Here is a 20010-nt window from a genome sequence, read left to right on the forward strand (position 1 = left end):
AAGGCAGAAAACGTCTGGACTGCTATACCCACTGAAAAGGAATGCCTGGTGTTGTCCCCCTTCCTGGACCATATCCTTCTTAAGTAGATGAATGCCAATATGGCCCATGGTAGTCTTGTAAGCCTAAATGTTTATTGGGTCTAAAAAGATTCCCTGGAGGTACTGAACATATATTAATGGAAACTGAAGTGTTAAGAGTAATCAATAAAATGTCAATAATCTTTTGCTCATGATCTTTAAGGTCTTTAAGCAAATTTTGTCCTAATTATATTCTGTATAAAAATGTTCATCTTAAATTGTATTTTGGGGTTAAAGAACAAAGAAACACTCCGGTGGGCAGAGGGTGGGGTCTCTACAATTATCCAGAAAATATGTCATTAAGTAACAGGTGGAAAACTGACAGAGATAAACCAAGAAACAGACTCTTAACTATAGAGAACAAACTGATGATGACCAGAGGAGAGGTGAGTGGGGGGGGATGGATGAAACAGGTGATGGGGATTAAGGGTACACTTATCATGATGAGCACTAAGTAACATATAGAGTTGCTGAATCACATATTGTACATGTGAAACTAATATAAAACTACATGTTCCCTAACTGGAATTAAAAATTAATAAAAATTTTTAAAAACCAGGAGGTTATAAATCAAATTAAGCAAAACAGAAGTAAATGTTATATTAACACATGACCAAAATAGTTTACAAAATGTTATTTTCTTAAAGTATATGGATAGGTATATAAACACCAACACTTATCTCCTGAGGGGTTAGACTGAAGATGATATCTATATTCTTCTTTGGCTTAGTTTATTTGTGTTTTCTCTGATGAGATATATTAACTTTCTATAATAATATATATTATCATATTACCTTTATTATTGAATTTGTTGAAGGCTCACAGTGTATCTGGGTTAAGTGTTCCTCACAGGGACGCCTGGGTGGCTCAGTGGTTGAGCGTCTGCCTTTGGCCCAGGGTGTGATCCTGGAGTCCCGGGATTGAGTCCCCATCGGGCTCCCTGCATGAAGCCTGGTTCTCCTCTCTCTGCCTGTGTCTCTGCCTTTCTCTCTGTGTCTCTCATGAATAAATAAATAAATAAAATCTTAAAAAAAAAAAAGTGTTCCTCACAGCACAGTGGTCAAGAGAACAATCTGGAACCTGACTGCCTGGATCTGAACCTTGTTTTACTAGCTATGCTACTCAGCACAGATGACTTAGCTCCCTATGCTTTGATGTCCTCATCCATAAAATAGGCATAATAACAATACATGCCTACATTACAAGGCTGCTGTGAAGATTAAATGAATTCATATATGTAAAATGCTTTGAATAATGTCTGGCACACAGTAGGTACTATGTAAGTATTAACTAATATAATTACCTTATTTTATCTTCACAGAAACCCTATGAAACAAGTACTATTACTATCTTCATTAAAAAGCTAAAGAAATTGGGTCTACTTGCCAGATGTTGGGCTGGAAACTGAACCTATTCATGCTCTTAAAACCATGCAGTTCTCTTCCCAATCATTATTTCAAATTAAATATTTAATAGGAGAATCTAAATAGCCAAACATATAATTCCCAAAGGTTAATTAAATTACTTGACTCAGTGTTTTATTTTCATGACAAATTTTAAGCTACATTCCATAAGACAATCATTTCCATAATAAAGGAAAAACGTACCTCAATCACAGGATCACACTGATGATACAAGTTCTAACCAGTATCAACACTACAATATTAACAAAGTTTCAACAATATTCTTTAAAAGTAATTTTGTGGTTTTTTTAAAGATTTTATTTATTTATTCATGAGAAAAACAGAGAGAGAGAGAGAGAGAGGCAGAGAGAGACACAGGCAGAGAAGAAGCAGGCTCCATGCAGGAAGCCTGACACAGAACTCGATACCAGGTCTCCAGTATCACACCCTGGGCTAAAGGCGGCGCTAAACCGCTAAACCGCTGAGCCATCCGGGCTGCCCTATAAGTAATTTTGAGAGTCAACACTATTTGCAAGAAACCCTGACCTGGTCTAGCCACTGATTATATACTTATCTTCATTTACATTTGCTTTCATTATTTAAAAAAAGATTTACATTTACATGGTTAAAAAATACAAAAGCTATAAAAGGCTATACAGAGCCTCCTACAAACCTCTACTCCTGCCACCCCCCCCACCCCCCCGCAGGCAACCAGTATTTCTAGTTTTCTGGAGATCTTTACAAAGATACCCTATGCATACACATGCACATATTTATTCTCTTTTCAAAACATCCTTTTGTTTTTCACATAAATGGTAGTTTATATACACTGTTTTACACTTGCTTTTTGTACTTAACATATTTTGGAGATCATGCCACATCTTTATATGAAGAGTTTGTAATTATTTTTTATGCTTGTTTCATTCTAATGCTGCATCTGAAATGTGAATAAATCTTGGAACAAGCACACAAATACTTTATGGCTAGTAGTTCACTTTATGGATATACCACAATTTAACCACACCAATCTCTTAGTACTACAAATAATACTATAATTAATGACAAGCAATACTTATTTTAAAAAAATAAACCTGTCATTACAGTACTGTTTTCATTAGCAAAATTACAAGAGGAGTTTCCAGAACTTGTCAGTAAGCTATTTAATTAAATATCAAAAAATGGCTTATGGAAACAACAATTAATTTACTTTAGAAATTGCTATGAGATGGAATCATAAAAGCATTAGGTTCACTTTTCAAGTATATAACAATAAAACAATGCTTTTGCAACCATAAATGATATGTCAAAAGTTAACTTCTATTTTTCTTTGCTACTCAAATTATCTCTGGGTTTGAAAGGAATGTTTTTTAAAAACTGTAATGTAAAGCAACTTAAGAATTGATGTAAGAAAAAAAAAAGAAAAAAACCAATCTTCACCTGCGATCCTTAGAAATAGTCACAAGACTGCAGCTGCACACTCAGAAACTAAGCATCATTTAGCAGTAATTGTAAGGTGCTGATTCTAAAAGCCACAATGGCCCTTTAAGAGAGACAGTTTATCAGTGAAAACATCCATGCAAAGCAGCACACATAATCTTTGTTCATAAGAATAAAATGCGAAAGTGTATTTATGTGCTTGTTCCAAGATTTATCCACATTTCATATGCAGTATTTGACTGAAACTGGAGTATCTCTATAGATAAGAAAAAAAGAAAGAAACCTGGTTTGACAAATTAAAGCATGTGAAAAGCAAATAAAAACCTAAGATAAGAAATTCTGTGTAAAATGAAATACTTAAAAAATTTTCTCCCAATGTTGTATTGTTTCGTCTTCTAAAAATAGTCTGAACCAATTTATACTAGTCAAAAAAAGAACTCTGAGCAAACAGAGGAAGGATTGGATAAAATATTACCTAAAAAAACCTGACCCTTAATTCAGAACAGAGGCATTCATAGGCAGCTTTCTTATGACTTATTTTTTGCTACATACTGATCATTCCAGAACCTTTGTTAATGGCTTGATACGCATTATTTAATTTTCCCAGGTAAAGAAAAGAGAAGTGTAATGAGTAATATCCCCATATTTGGTTTATAAAAACAATGCAAAATATTTCCAATTTTTACTATTTGGTGAAGCGGTTCTCAAATGACAAATTGTAGATACTTTCAAAGCCTCTAGACCAGCGGCATGCAGCACAATTACCTGCAGAGCTTTAAAAAAGCCTCTTAAGTGCTTGGGGCCCATTCAGGTGATTCTAAATTACCAGTTAAAAATTTTATTGTAATAGTTGTACATGGTAGTTATAAAAATAACTCTAGCAATACCACAGGCAGATATAAAATTAAAAATACAAGTTACGCTGACCCAACTCCCCACAGGTAATAACTATTATACATTTCTTCTAAACATTATATATTTTTAATTTACAAAGGAGATGGCATTATATATGTTCTGCAAATGGGATCCTGTCACCTAACAATATATTTGAACGTCTCTCCATATCAGTACATGTAGGCCCACCTTGATCTTTCAATAGCTGCCTAGTATTCCATTCTTTAAAATGTATTCTCACTTATTTAAGTAGTCCTTCATTTATATTCAAATTCTTTTTTTGTTGTTTTCCTTTTTTGCTATTACAATTAATACTATAATTGTTATCATACATCCTTATACATGCATAACCTATTATCTTTGTGAGTATAGTAAGCAGAATTCTAAAATGAACAGCAATGACCTACAGCAGTGAGTGTGGAATTTGTGGCTATGTTGAGAGTCCTATGACTACATATCATTACAGCAAAAGGGAGATTCTGCTAGGTGGACCTGACCTAATCAAGTGAGCTTTTGAAAAGCAAAGGGTTGGGATGCCTGGGTAGCTCAGCGGTTGAGGTCTACCTTTGGCTCAGGGCATAATCCTGAGTCTGAGGATAGTCTCACCTAGGGCTCCCTGTAAAGAGCCCCTGCTGCTTCCTCTGTCTATGTCTCTTCCTCTCTCTCTCTCATGAATAAATAAATAAAATCTGTAAGAAAGAAAAAAAGAAAAGGGTTTTCCCCAGCTGGTTGATCACAGAAGGCGGTAGAGATATGCATTTAGGCTGTCTGGAAGAAAGCAAACATCGATACTGTGAACTGCCTACTGCCAATAACTGGTGAGCTTAGAAAAGATACCAAGCTGCAGATGAGAACTGCAGCCCTGGTGACACTTGGATTTCAGCTCAGGGAGACCCTGAGCAGAGAATTCAGCCACACTCTGCCTGGATCTCTGACCTACAGTAACTGTGATATAATAAATGCATTGTTTCGAACAGCTGAATTTGTGGTGATTTGTTATACAGCATTAAAAAATGTATATATATATAAAAAAGTATATAATCTGCATGATAAATTGCTAGAAGCCAAGATGCTGGATCAGAAATTTCACAGACATTCCAAAATTACTCTTCAAATACTTTATACCAATTTAAACACTCACCAACGTAGATCTAATTTTTAAAAAAATTTCGTGGTTGTTACCTACTGGTTTGAACTGTATTCTAAATCCCAAGGGCTGGAATGATCTCTATCTTGCCCACCTGTAGCTGACTGTCCTGTCAGAGGAATTTTTTTTTTAAGTGTTCATACTCTAAATTTTTCATTCTAATACGAATGACCTTTTCTTTCAGAATCTACTAGGAGACAGACTGTCATCATAACTGCCAACTCCAGTGTAGGAAGCTTCAATAACAAGAGTTACTATGAGTCGAACACTATTAAGTTGTTACCTACCTGTAAATAAAGGGATTTGGGGGAGAAAGATTGGATGAACTCTTGAACCTTGGGAAATAAATTTAAAAGTTGTTTTTTTTTTCAATTTTGAATATTCTTTGGGAATAAAACTTTAAATATTTTATGATTTATTCCTCCAAGATAATAAAGAGAAATCTAAATAGGAAGCAAAGTAGAATCCATGATCAAATCATCAATTATATGACATTAAAGCATTTGTATATATTCAGTTTTATTTGGGGAAAGAGGTAGATCTCAGAGCTTCCTTATTTTATAAAGAATGTGCTAACATTTTAGAAATCAAAAGTGTTAAAATTTTGTGGGTTCTATTTCTTCTCACTTTATATAAAAATACAAAAACTCCCTAACGTATAAATTGATAAATCTTTATAGAGGGCTAGTTAGAGTATGTATCAAGTCTTTAAAATGTTCGGGCTCTCTAACTTAGTAATTGTCTTCTGAGAATATGTGCCCAAAGTACAAATTCTAGATGATCATTCATTCAACAAATTAACTCAACCAATATTTTTAAGCATCTCTTTTGAGTTATTTATTTATTTTTTAAAGATTTTATTTATTTATTCATGAGAGACATACACAGAGAGAGGCAGAGACACAGGCAGAGGGAGAAGCAGGCTCCATGCAGCAAACCCGATGTGGGACTCGATCCCGGGGCTCCAGGATCACGCCCTGGACTGAAGGCGGTGCTAAACCGCTGAGTCACAGGGGCTACCCTCTCCTAGGAGTTATTAGACGCTATTATGGAAAAACAACAGTGGATAAAACATGTCCCTGCTGTCATGAAACTTAAATTATGGTAGGAGAGAAAAATAATAAACAAATCTATTTTTAAAAATATAAATCTTATATAAAAATCCAGGTGTTGATAGATAATATTAAAAAAAAGGCGAGGTATGAGAGTAAAATGATGATATATATAATTTAGAAAAAGCAACCAAGGAAGAAAGTCTCTGAGATGACATCAGTGAAGTAAGGACATAGGTCTTATGAACAGATAGCTAACTGGGAAAACAAGAAATACTAAGTACAAATGTCCTGGGGTAAATTCTCTCAAACAAGCCCAATAGATTAATATTCACATTGAATGTTAGTTAAGAGTCAATAGTGAGTACCTAGATTCTGGTCAAAGAAATCTTTTTTTTTGGTCCAAGAAATCTGTGACGTTTTTTGTTTTTTTTATCAAACAGCAATTTTTTTTTTTAAGATTTTATTTATTTATTCATGAGAGACACACAGAGTGGGGAGGGCAGAGGGAGAAGCAGGCTCCACGCAGGGAGCCTGACGTGGGACTCCATCCCGGGTCTCCAGGATCACACCCTGGACCAAAGGTTGCACTAAACTGCTGAGCCACCCAGGGATCGCCAATATTTTGACTTTAAAAAACTCTACCTTTAATAATAGTTTTTTTTAAACTATTACAGTATTAATGTCATTCAACAGAAATGTCATACAGTTGTCACTAAACTGGCTACATGATAGTGCATTCATAAGATGGAAGACCTTTTTTTTTTTCTTTAAGAACTTATTTATTTATTTGAGAGAGGGCACACAAGCAGGGGGAGTGGCAGAGGGAGAGGGAGGAGCAGGCTCCCTGCTCAGCAAGCCTCTATCCCAGGATCCTGGGATTACAACCCAAGCAGAAGTCAGATGCTTAAATGATTGAGCCACCGAGGCACCTCATAAGATGGAATACTTTAAAAATATTAAAATAACATTTTAAAATCCTGTTTAAAAATATTTAATGATACAGAGAAATTTTATTAAAGTGAAAGGCACAATTTATTAAGCAGTGCATATAAAAGCCCAATTTTATTTTGAAAACGTACAAATATACATGCATTTGAACTCTTTCATGATAGGTTTTTATGTATACAGAAAAGACTACCTCTCAAATAGTGAGATAATAGTTATCTTTTTTTTTTAAAGATTTTATTTTTTATTTATTCATGAGAGACACAGAGAGAGAGAGAGAGAGAGAGAGAGAGAGGCAGAGGGAGAAGCAGGCCCCATGCAGGGAGCCTGATGTGGGACTCGATCCCGGGTCTCCAGGATCATGCCCTGGGCTGCAGGCAGTGCTAAACCGCTGCGCCACCAGGGCTGCCCAATAGTTATTATCTTTAAGTGGTTTTACTGTGGACAACTTTTATCTTCTTTGGACTATTCTATGTTTTCCAAATACCCCAAATGTACTACTTTACATACATAGGGGAAAACCACAAAAGTTATTTTGAAAACAAATGTCTTGGTTCTTACCAGAAATAAATAGGAGGCATTTGAGTTCCATTAATTTAGTTTATGTTTGATTCATTTTGGGATTGACAAACGGTAACTAAAAAATTTATGTGGTGCCTGGTTCAGTTGGTAGAGCATATGACTCTTGATTTCAGAGTTTTGAGTCCAAGCCTCACACTGGGGGTAGAGTTTACTTCAAAAAAAAAAGTTCTGGAAAAGTGATTATACTTACATTCTTGTTTGAAGGTGAAATATTCTGTAAGATGCCTACATTCATGATTTCCTCGAAGCAGAAATACTGTTTTGGGATGATTAATCTTTAAACTCCACAAAAACAGCACACACTATAAGACAAAAATAAGGATATATTTTTATTTGTGACCATAATGCATAAGGATAATTTATAGAAATTCAAATGACCTGCTATAATGGCATATCTCATTGCTATTCTCAAATTGAGACATGAAACTTTCTAACTTTTTGTATATGTGCTGCCGAAGCGAGCACAACTTTCTAACTTTTTGAATGTGACATACTGTTGCTCTAAAATCTGACAGACAGTAGTTTCATACATACCTCTTCTTAATTTATATTTTAATGTTCTATCCAAATATCTATAACTCTGTGACAAAGCCACCTACTGACCCTACCCCCACACTCTTGGTCCTAAAATCAGTATTTTATTTAATGAAGAAACACCAGAGACATTTCCATTAAAATAAGGAATGAGGCAAGGATATCCACTATCTCTGCTATTATTCAACACTGTACTAGAGGTACAGGTAATTAATTTAGACAAAAGAAATCAATTAGAGGTTTAAGAATGGGTAAAGAGGAAAAAAAAAAAACAAAGAATGGGTAAAGAGGGGCACCTGGATGGCTCAGTGGTCGAGTGTCTGTCTTTGGCTCAGGTCATGATCCGGGGGTCCTGGGATCGAGTTCCACATCAGGCTCCCTGCAGGGATCCTGCTTCTCCCTCTACCTATGTCTCTGCCTCTCTCTCTGTCTCTTATGAATAAATAAAATCTTTATTAAAAAAAAAAAGGAATGGATAAAGAAAAAATAAAATAACTCTATTTGAAGAATATATATAATAATAGTATATCCAAAAAAAAAATAGTATATCCAAAAACCCCCCAAAAAAATCAATGATAAAACTAACTCAGTGGAACACGTGGGTGGCTTAGTTGGTTAAGCATCTGCCTTTGGTTTAGGTCATGATCCTGGAGTCCCAGGACCGAATCCCATGTTTGGCTCCCTGCTCAGTAAGGAGTCGGCTTCTCCCTCTGCCTCTCCCCCACTCATGCTCTCTGGCTACTCTCATTCAAATAAATAAATAAAATCTTTTTTTAAAAAAAGATTTTATTTATTTATGAGACACACACACACACACACACACACATACGAGAGAGAGAGAGAGAGGCAGAGAGAGAGGCAGAGACACAGGCAGAGGGAGAAGCAGGCTCCATGCAGGGAGCCTGATGTGGGACTCGATCCCAGGTCTCCAGGATCAGGCCCTGGGCCGAAGGGGCAGGCACTAAACCTCTGAGCCACCCAGGGATCGTCCAATAAATAAAATCTTAAAAAAAAACAAAAACAAAACACAGGACAGCCAGGGTGGCTCAGGGGTTTATTAGCACTGCCTTCAGCCCAAGGCCTGATCCTGGAGACCTGGGATCGAGTCCCATATCGGGCTCCCTGCATGGAGCCTGCTTCTCCCTCTGCCTGTGTCTCTGCCTCTCTCTCTCTCTCTCTCTCTGTGTGTCTCTCATGAATAAATAAATAAAATCTTAAAAAAAAAAAAAGAACCCAACTCAAATAATAAAAGAATTCAGTAACATGGCAGGATATAAAATTAATATATAAAATAAATAGCCTTCATATACACAACCAATAAATAGGACACCTGCCATTTATAATAGCAGCAAAGAAGATTAAACATACAGGAACAAATTTAGCAAGAACTGTACAAAATTAATACCAAGAAAAATTTAAGACCCTCCTGAAAGACACAAAAGTAGGCAAGAACAAATGGAAAAACATCCCTTGTTCTTGGATAGGATGATTCTGCCTTAGTTCTTCCTAATTTATAAAATCATTGTAATTCCAAAAAAAATACCAACAAGTTATTTTCTTTTTTTTTTTTTTTTAACAAGTTATTTTCTATGGAAAAATAAACATGCAAGAATAGCCAGGAAACAGCCAGGAAAAAAACACTGAAAAATGAGAACTATGGGCGGACAGAGAATGGAGGGGAACTAGTCTTACTGGACATTAAGAGATACTATAAAGCTTCTATAATTAAAACAGTGGTACTGGCACATATATAAATATACCAGTGGAATAAACTAGCTCAGAAATTAATCCAAGTATACACAAATTTTTTGGTATATAATAAAGGTAGCATCCTAGTTCACTGAGGGTAATGATGGATTTAAGTTTTTATTTATTTATTTGAGAGAGAGAGCACATCGTTGCACACAAACATAGAGAGGGGCAGAGGGACAAGCAGATTCCCCATTAAGTGGGGAGCTCAGCGTGGGTCTCCTTGTGGGGCTGCACATGGGACTTGATCCCAGGACTCTGAGATAATGACCTGAGCTGGTCAGATGCTTACTGACAAAGCCATCAGGTGCCCCTAATGATGGATTTCTTAATAAATATCTCTGGGTCATCTGATGCCATTTCAAAAAAAAATTAGATCTATATCTCATGTAATACATAATAAATGACAAATGGATAAGGGAGCTAACTGTATCAAAATGAAATCATGCAAGTTCTATAAAAAAAGTGGTGAGTTCTGTACCCTTAATGTAGGGGGAAACTTGATTTTTTTTAAAAGATTTTATTTATTTATTCATGAGAGATACAGAGAGAGGTAGAGACATAGGCAGAGGGAGAAAAGCAGGCTCCATACAGGGGGCCCAATGTGGGACTCAATCCCGGGACTCCAGGATCACGCCTAATCCAAAGGCAGACGCTCAACCACTGAGCCACTCAGGCACCCCGGGGAAAAACTTGATCTTAACTAATGATAAAAAAAAACCAGGGGCAGGGAACCCTGGGTGGCACAGCGGTTTAGTGCCTGCCTTTGGCTCAGGGCGCGATCCTGGAGACCCGGGATCGAATCCCACGTCGGGCTCCTGGTGCATGGAGCCTGCTTCTCCCTCTGCCTGTGTCCCTGCCTCTCTCTCTCTGTGTGTGTGACTATCATAAATAAATAAAAATTTAAAAAAATATATTAATTAAAAAAAAAACTAGGGGAAAAGAAAAGAAAAGAAAAGAAAAGAAAGAAAAGAAAAGAAAAGAAAAGAAAAGAAAAGAAAAGAAAAGAAAAGAAAAGAAAGAAAAGAAATATGAAAAGATGGAGGGGCTCTTGGATGGCTCAGCTGGTTAAGCATTTGCCTTCAGTTCAAGTCATCATCTCAGGGTCCTGAGTCTCAGCCCATGTCAGGCTCACTGCTCAATGGGGACTCTGCTTGTCCCTCTTTCTCTGCCCCCCACCTCACTCCCCATTTGTGCTTTTTCTTTCTCCTGAATAAATTTTTAAAAATTTTATCTATCTATCTATTTATTTATTTATTTATTTATTTATTTATTTATTTATTTAAAGTCTTATTTATTTATGAGAGACAGAGAGAGGTGCAGAGACACAGGCAGAGGGAAAAGCAGGCTCCATGCAAGGAGCCCGACATGGGACTCGATCCCGGGTCTCCAGGATCAGGCCCTGGGCTGAAGGGGACGCTAAACTGCTGAGCCATCAGGGCTGCCCTAAAAAAAATTTTTAAAGGATGGATAGGGATCCCTGGGTGGCTCAGCGGTTTGGCGCCTGCCTTTGGCCCAGGGTGTGATCCTGGAGTCCCGAGATCGAGTCCCGGGATCGAGTCCCACATCGGGCTCCCTGCATGGAATGGAGCCTGCTTCTCCCTCTGCCTGTGTCTCTGCCTCTTTCTCTCTGTCTCTCATGAATAAATAAATAAAAATCTTTTAAAAAATCTGTTTAAAGGATGGATAAATTTGACTATCTACAAATAAAATAAAAATAATTTGTACAGTAAAAAAACTGGCAAAAACTGCTAAAACTACATATTCATTTAACTTTTGACCTACCCTGAAGATATACCTCCAAATAATAATAATAATACAAAGTTGTGGTGTTGTTTATTTTTTATAAGATTTTATTTATTTATTCACGAGAGACACAGAGAGAGGCAGAGACATAGGCAGAGGGAGAAGCATGCTCTCTGGGGGGAGCCTGATGTGGGACTCTATCCCAGGACCTGGGGATCACTTGACCTGAGAAGGCAGATCCTCAACCACTGAGCCACCCAGGTGCCCTGTGGTATTGCTTGTAATAGCAACATTTCAGAAACAACCTAAATGACCATACATTGGACAGAAGGCTTAGCAAATTATGACACACACAAAACAGAGAGAAAGAGCTGTATAAACTGATTTGGAGCAATTTCTAAAATACAGTATGAAGTGAAAAAAGTAAAGTACAAAAGAGTATGCTACTGTTTCTGTAATAAAGAAGGGATACAAAAAGACATATGTACTTACTCATTTGTGCAGAAGAATTACAGGAAGGATAAGTCAGAAACTAAAGTTACTTACAGTGGGCACAGAGGAAAGGGGTGGAAAGGAGGGGGCACTGGGGACAGTTTAAGAGGGTTGAGGAGAGAGCAGTGCCTCTCAAAGGATAACCTTTTGGATAGCTTTGACTCCTAGAACAACAGTAATGTTTTACATGTGTCTCCCAAAATAAATAATTAAATCAACCAGCATGTGAAAGAAACCCCAAACAGAATACAAACAGTAATAACCCTAACTGTATTATAAATAGATATCAAAGCAACAAAGAAGGGTATGGGGAAAAAGAACCCAAGTAACTTTGGAAAATAGTATTTTGACTGCCTACTACAAGACTAAAGACACAAAGAAATGTACACAAACACTGTATCTCTAGTTAGGAAATCTGTTTTCACAGTATGAACTGGCTGATATATACCTATTTTATGGATATACTAAGATTGAACAGACAAGTGAATATACTGTAGATAATGGGAGTAGGAAAGGAGGAAGGCTAGACTAAATCTTGTGATGGTTGGACTGTAATCAAAATTCATTCTTTTTAGGGTATATAAGAGAAATACAGAAACAAATAAAAATGTACAGGTTGGTATGCTTATATATATTTCCCAGTTCCTGGTGAGAGGGCCTAGGACCTCAGAATCACTAGGTGTATTGAATTGGGGACTAAAATAAATTTTATCAGGGAGACATATATGCAAATACAGAACCTGCAAATAATGAAACCAATCATATATACTAATTATGAAATATACATATCTCACACATAGTCTCAAAACACAGCAACAATTGACAGGACTAGGGGGAGAATCCAACAATCAGTAACTGTAGTTGGCAATTTTGACACATAAAAAGTAACTCCTAGTTCAAGCAGATAAAAATAACGAAAGTTACAGGGAACAATTCCAAAGACAATGCATTATTTTCAAGTATATGCAAGATAGTACAAAGAGGCACCTGGCTGGCTCAGTTGGCAGAACATGTGACTCTTGATCTTGGGGCTGTGAGTTCAAGCCCCATGTTGGGTACACAGATTACTTAAAAAAAAAAATAGTCACAAAAATCTAGTAGGTACCTCAGGAAAGGAGTCTCAATAAATTCCAAAGAATATTATTCAGGTTATGTTCTCTAAATTATATTAATTAGAATCAGTAACAAAATACTAACTCTAAAAAAAAAATCCTGCATGACTGGAAATAAAAACCAAACTACTTCATTATCCTAGGGTTAAAGAGAATTCTTAAATATAAAATACCAAATAATAATAAAAACAATACATGCCAAAATCTGTGGGACCCAAATAAAGTAGCACTTAAGGGGCAATATACACTGACAAGTACATTTATTTTTTAAAAACATGTGGAAAAAAATAAAAAATAAAAACATATGGAAATATGTTTGTAAAGCTAACATATGAGGAGATGCTCAATTTCATTAGTAATTGGAGACATTTTCGCTAAATATTAGAAAGTGAGATAAAACTAAATTCTGGAGAGAGGACTGTAAGGAAAAATGAACTCTTAGGTGCTACAGGTAGGCATATAGATTGGTACAACTATTCTGAAGAGGAATCTGGGATCGTCAGTTCAAGTATGAAGTATAGAGTATGAAGTATATACCTTCAAGTATAAAAGTATATACCTTTTTCCCTGGCAATTCCACTCTTGTTCATAAACCACAGAGAAACTAAAGCATGGGAATATCAGTGGATTTATATAAGAATTTTTTTTTTAAGATTTTATTTATTTATTCATAAGAGACACACACAGAAAGAGAGAGGCAGAGGGAGAAGCAGGCTCCATGCAGGGAGCCCGATGTGGGACTCGATCCCACGTCTCCAGGATCAGGCCCTGGGCCAAAGGCAGGCGCTAAACCGCAAAGCCACCTGGGCTGCCCTATATAAGAATATTTATCACAGCAATGTTCACTGTAGAAAGAAACTACAGACAAACTAGCTGTCCACCATTGAGAATAAGGAACTAAAATGTCATATAGGTATACTATGGAAACTACACAGCAGGCAGAAAGCAATGACCGAGAGACAGTAATCTGGATAGATCTTATAAACATCATAAGTGAAAACCCAAATCAACAGAAACAAAGCCACAGCAGTAGTTCTCAGTGTGGTCATATTCATCTCAAATGTGGTGCATTAGCATTACATGGCAACTTGTTAGAAATAGAGATTTTCAGACTCTATATCAGAAAGTGAATCAGAAATTCTGAGGGATCCCTGGGTGGCGCAGCGGTTTGGTGCCTGCCTTTGGCCCAGGGCACGATCCTGGAGACCCAGGATCGAATCCCACATCAGGCTCCCGGTGCATGGAGCCTGCTTCTCCCTCTGCCTATGTCTCTGCCTCTCTCTCTCTCTCTCTCTCTCTGTGACTATCATAAATAAATAAAAAAATTTTAAAAAAAAAAAAAAAAAAAAAAAAAAAAAAAGAAATTCTGAGGTGGGGCCCAGTAATCTGTTTTTGAGCAACTGCTCCAGGGAGTTATGATGCATGCTAAAGTTTGAGGACCACTGAATAGCACCAAAAAAACTTATATAAAATTTAAATACTTTATCCAAAACCTTACATATTAAAAAATTAATGTAATGTATTATATGTATTCTGAGGTATATACTAAACATAACAGAGATATACATAATAGCAAGAGGAAGAAAAAAATAGAGTTCACAGATAAGAAAAAAAAAATAAGACAGGGACTTTGCAATGATTAGTAATAAATGTGTCATGACCTGATGAGCTTGATTACTTGAACTGAGATTTTCCCACCTCCCAAAAAGGAAAGACTTCAAACTTCTTCTAAATCCCAGGTGCTTATGAATAAGCCTAATCTAAATCACCAACATCTCCTGCCCATGTACTGGATTAGATTCCTAACTGGCCTCCCTGTACCCACTCTTAGGCTTCCACAGTCAGTTTACCACAAAAGAGCCAGAGTAACTAGTTTTGTTTTGTTTGTTGTTTTAGAGAAGGAGGGGGAAGGGGAAGAGGGAGAGAGAATCTTTTTTTTTTTTTTTTAAGATTTTATTTATTTATTCATGAGAGACACATTGAGAGAGAGAGGCAGAGACACAGGCAGAGGGAGAAGCAGGCTCCATGCAGGGAGCCTGACGTGGGACTTGATCCCAGGTCTCCAGGATCACGCCTTGGGCTGAAGGCAGCGCTAAACCGCTGAGCCACCAGGGCTGCCCAGGGAGAGAGAATCTTAAGCAGACTTCCTGCACAGCAGGAGCCTGACAAGGGTTCAGCTCCATCTCACAACCCTGAGGTCAGGAGCTGAGCAGAAATCAAGAGTTGGCATCAGACTGAGCCAGGTGCCTCAGAGTAACTGTTTTAAAATATAAATGTGAATATGTCACTCCCCAGCTCAAAACAATCAATCTCCAATGGCTTCCTATTGCATTCAGAATAAATCCCTTACTATGGTTTGAAAGTGCTGACATCATCTAACCTCTGCCTATCTTTCTGATACATCACCTACAACTTCCCCTTACTCATTATTCTTTCTGGCAAAATTGGCCTTGTTATGATTCGAGGACTGCATAAGTCTTCCTCCAGCCTCAGAGCTTTTATACTTAATATGTTCTCACCCCTCCCTCAACCCGGACTGCATAGGCAAGACTCATTCCCTCAGGTCATTCAAGTTTCTATTCAGATGTTAACTCAAGTAGGCCTTTCCTAATCTCCAACTAAATTAGTTATCCTTGTGGCCCATTACCCTGATTTGATTTTCACAGGCATAAACAAATACACAATGAAGTCCTTTTCACTAGAAAACATGTATGGGACCTGGCTTTGCTTGTTCATCTCCATCCCCAGAATTTAATGGTGCTTCTCTACAGAGGTACTGACAATCTGAAAAGCGTGGTTCTTTGTTGTTCAGGAGTTTCCTGCACATTGGATGATATGTTTCCCTGGAGCCAGCTCATTAAATGACAGTAGGACTTCTCAAGCATTTTGACAAACTATTCATTCATATGTCTTTGTACATAATTATGTGTACATCTGCAGTATTTCTAAAAAATAGAACTGTTGTATCAAAATATATGTACATTTCAGGACACTGCAGAACAAACAAGAAACTTAAATATGTGGACATACACAAATATACTTAGATGACTTTTTTTTTTTGGTTGACTTTGTTTTTGATATATATCAACTTGCACAGAATATTCCCCAAAAAATATACATTAAATTTTATTTTATTTTATTTTATTATTATTATTTTTTTATGATAGTCACAGAGAGCGAGAGAGAGGCGCAGAGACACAGGCAGAGGGAGAAGCAGGCTCCATGCATTGGGAGCCTGATGTGGGATTCGATCCCGGGTCTCCAGGATCACGCCCTGGGCCAAAGGCAGGCGCCAAACCGCTGCGCCACCCAGGGATCCCTACATTAAATTTTAAATGAAATAAGTCAGGCAGAGAAAAACAAATATCGTATGACTTCACTTACTTGTGGAATTCAACACAAAACTGAATAAATAAACATAAAAAGCAGAATCAAATTCATAAATACAGAGAACAAATTGATAGTTGCTAGAGGGGAGGTGTGTGGAGGGACTGACAAAATGGGTAAAGGGAGTAAGAGGTATAGGATTCTACTTATGGAATGATTAAGTCAAAGAAATAAGAGACAGTATAGGAAATACAGTCAATGGTATTGTACTAGCATCGTATGTTAGCTCCACTTGTGGTGAGCATAGCATAACTTATAAACTTGTTGAATCACTATGTTGTACACAATATAACGTTGTGTTAATTATACTTAAAAAAAAAAAAAAAAGACAGGGGGATCTCTGGGTGGCTCAGAGGTTTAGGGCCTGCCTTCAGCCCTGGGCATGGTCCTGGAGTCCTGGGATCGAGACCCACGTCGGGCTCCCTGCATGGAGCCTGCTTCTCCCTCTGCCTATATCTCTGCCTCTCTTTCTGTGTCTCATGAATAAATAAATAAAATATTTTTAAAAACTCACTTCTTGGGGCACCTGGGTGGCTCAGTGGTTGAGCATCTGCCTTTGACTCTGTTCATGATCCTGGGGTTCTGGGATCAAGTCCCGCTTGGGGCTCCTTGAAGGGAGCCTGCTTTTCCCTCTGCCTATGTCTCTGCCCCCTCCCCTTCTCTCTCTCTGTCTCTCATGAATAAATAAATAAAAATCTTAAAAAAAAAATAATATGACTCAAGGAAATATCAGAAATGCTATTAAAAATTTATTCGAAAAGATATTAACTGCAGCAATATGCAAAATGGAAATAACTAGAAAATGACCACTTGTAAAAATAATAAATATGCAATTAAATATGGCTTAAGCCACAGAGACATTTAAGTAATTTAGGAAGAAACAAGAAATCAGATGCCCAGTTTAGTGTATCAGCTCAGTACTGTCACCAAGAAACCATGTCCTCTCTCTTTGATCTGTAATTCACAGCAAGTCTGCTTTTCATTCTTAGCCCTTCCTTCCACATGGCCACAAAGTGGCTGCTACAGTACATTTGAAATGACAAGGTGAAATAGTGCTCAAAAGCTTTCACCTTGCGAGAGTCTTTTCATCTGGAAACAAGTATTCCAAAGTACCCAAGTGTGTGTGCACCCTCACACCAAAATATACACAGCAGAGTTCCCATTACATATTACTGGGCAAAACAGAATCCCATGTTTACCCTAGACCAATCACTGATGACAGGGAATTAATTCACATGAGTAGCTCAGACCAATTAGAATTCATTCCCTGAGGTTGGGTTAAAGGGCCTCCTTTCCTGAAATCAAGGTTCTCTCTAAACCCCCAATCTCATTTATCTGAACAAAATAGGTATTTTGATAGTAAGGAAGAAGGAGAGAAAAGATGGGCAACAAGCAGTACCTGCTAAAAATTATTGGGCAACAAGCAGTACCTGCTAAAAATTACCTGCTAATAATTATCCAACAATAGGAGAATGGTGAAGTAATTTATGATATTTTTACCATTAGCCATATTTTGGAGAGATTTTTCCAAATAACAGAGAAAAATGCTTTCAATACAATACTGAGTGGGGAAAAAAGACTACAAAAAGGAAATGTACAAAATGATTTCAATTTTCTTTAAAAAAGATATATGCATATATAAAAGAAGAAGAAAGACTATAATAAAATATAAGATGTTGGTGCCTGTCAGTGGAGCAGGCAACTCTTGGTCTCAGGGTTGTGAGCTTGAGCCCCACATTGGACATAGATTACCCAAAAAAAAATCTTTATAAAAAAAAAAAGAAAGAAAATACAAGATGTTAACAGGGATTATATCTGATTTATAATGTTTTTTTTCTTTTAAGATTTTATTTATTTATCCATGAGAGACACAGAAAGAGAGAGACAGAGACATAGGCAGAGGAAGGAGAAGTAGGTTCCATGCAGGGAAGCCTGATGCAGGACTTACTTGATCCCAGGACTCTGGGATTACAACCTGAGCCGAAGGCAGATGCTCAACCACTGAGCCACTCAGGTGTCCCAAAAGTTTTTGTTTTCTTAGATTCTACATTTCCAAATTTTTCTACAAAAATGAACTATTTATGAGTACCTGGGCACCTCGAGTCCTACATTGGGCTCTCAGAATGGAGCCTGCTTCTCCTCCCTCTGCCTATGTCTCTGCCTCTCTCTCTCTCTCTCTCTCTCTCTCTCTCTCTCGTCTTTCATGGATAAATAAAATCTTTAAAAAAAAAAAGTGAACTATTTACAACAACAAAAAATTGTAATAAGGGTTCCATTACCTATTTGCATCCATTTGACAAAAACATCATATTCATGCTTATCAAGGACACTGATAAAAAAATGGTTCAAATATATACTTGTATTATATTGGACTAATCTGTTGCCTACAGAAGTTTATAACCTTAGGGGTTTACAAATAAGTGACTTCCAACTAACACTACATACACCCTGATGTTTACTTTTAAAACTGGGATAAAATAGGGATCCCTGGGTGGCGCAGCGGTTTAGCGCCTGCCTTTGGTCCAGGGCGCGATCCTGGAGACCCGGGATCGAATCCCACGTCAGGCTCCCGGTGCATGGAGCCTGCTTCTCCCTCTGCCTGTGTCTCTGCCTCTCTCTCTCTCTCTGTGACTATCATAAATGAATAAAAATTAAAAAAAAAAAAACTGGGATAAAATAGCATTGTCACTGGGACACCGGGGTAGCTCAGTGATTGAAGGTCTTTCTTTGGCTCAGGGCATGATTCTGGGGTCCCAGGATTGAGTCCCATATCAGGCTCCCTGCATGGAGCCTGCTTCTCCCTCTGCCTGTGTCTCTGCCTCTCTCTCTCTCTCTCTCTCTCATGAATAAATAAAATCTAAAAAAAATAAAGGAAAAAAAATAGCATTGTCACTTTACAGTTTTAATCCATTTATCTCTTCAGCTATTCCAGAAAAATCCTTTAAGTTAGTCAAACATCAAATAACTAGATAAAATGAAACTGATTTATTAACATTCATTCATTCAACAAATATAGATTCAGTGTCTACTGTCAGGCAATATGCCAGTTCCTAATATGAAGAATACTGCAAAAAATTAAATCAGCATTTTTGTACGATTACTGAAAGATCTGTTTATAAGTGCATCTTTTCTAATAGACTGTCAGCTCCTTTAGAAAGCATGAATCTTTTTTTTTTTTAAGATTTATTTATTGGGATCCCTGGGTGGCACAGCGGTTTAGTGCCTGCCTTTGGCCCAGGGCGCGATCCTGGAGACCCGGGATCAAATCCCACGTCGGGCTCCCAGTTCATGGAGCCTGCTTCTCCCTCTGCCTGTGTTTCTGCCTCTCTCTCTCTCTCTCTGTGTGACTATCATAAATAAATAAAAATTAAAAAAAAAAAAAGAAAAGATTTATTTATTATTTTCGAGAGTGTGTGAACATGGGGAATAGAGGGCGTGGAGGGGCAAAG

The 20010-nt window shown here is 37.3% G+C and overlaps 1 protein-coding gene across 8 annotated transcripts in view; it reads right to left on the reverse strand.

Annotated features, from left to right (window-relative positions):
* The window catches only part of PPP3CC (protein phosphatase 3 catalytic subunit gamma), a 110723-nt gene that overhangs the window by 41720 nt on the left and 48993 nt on the right, over positions 1-20010 (reverse strand). For all 8 annotated transcript variants that reach the window (XM_049100939.1, XM_035717186.2, XM_025463132.3 and 5 more), the window contains one exon: positions 7732-7843. In XM_049100939.1, the coding sequence (XP_048956896.1) occupies positions 7732-7843 (112 nt within the window). The remainder of the gene's footprint in view (positions 1-7731; positions 7844-20010) is intronic.

This window comes from Canis lupus, chromosome 25 (assembly GCF_003254725.2).
Source record: "Canis lupus dingo isolate Sandy chromosome 25, ASM325472v2, whole genome shotgun sequence".
Classification (NCBI taxonomy): Eukaryota; Metazoa; Chordata; class Mammalia; order Carnivora; family Canidae; genus Canis; species Canis lupus.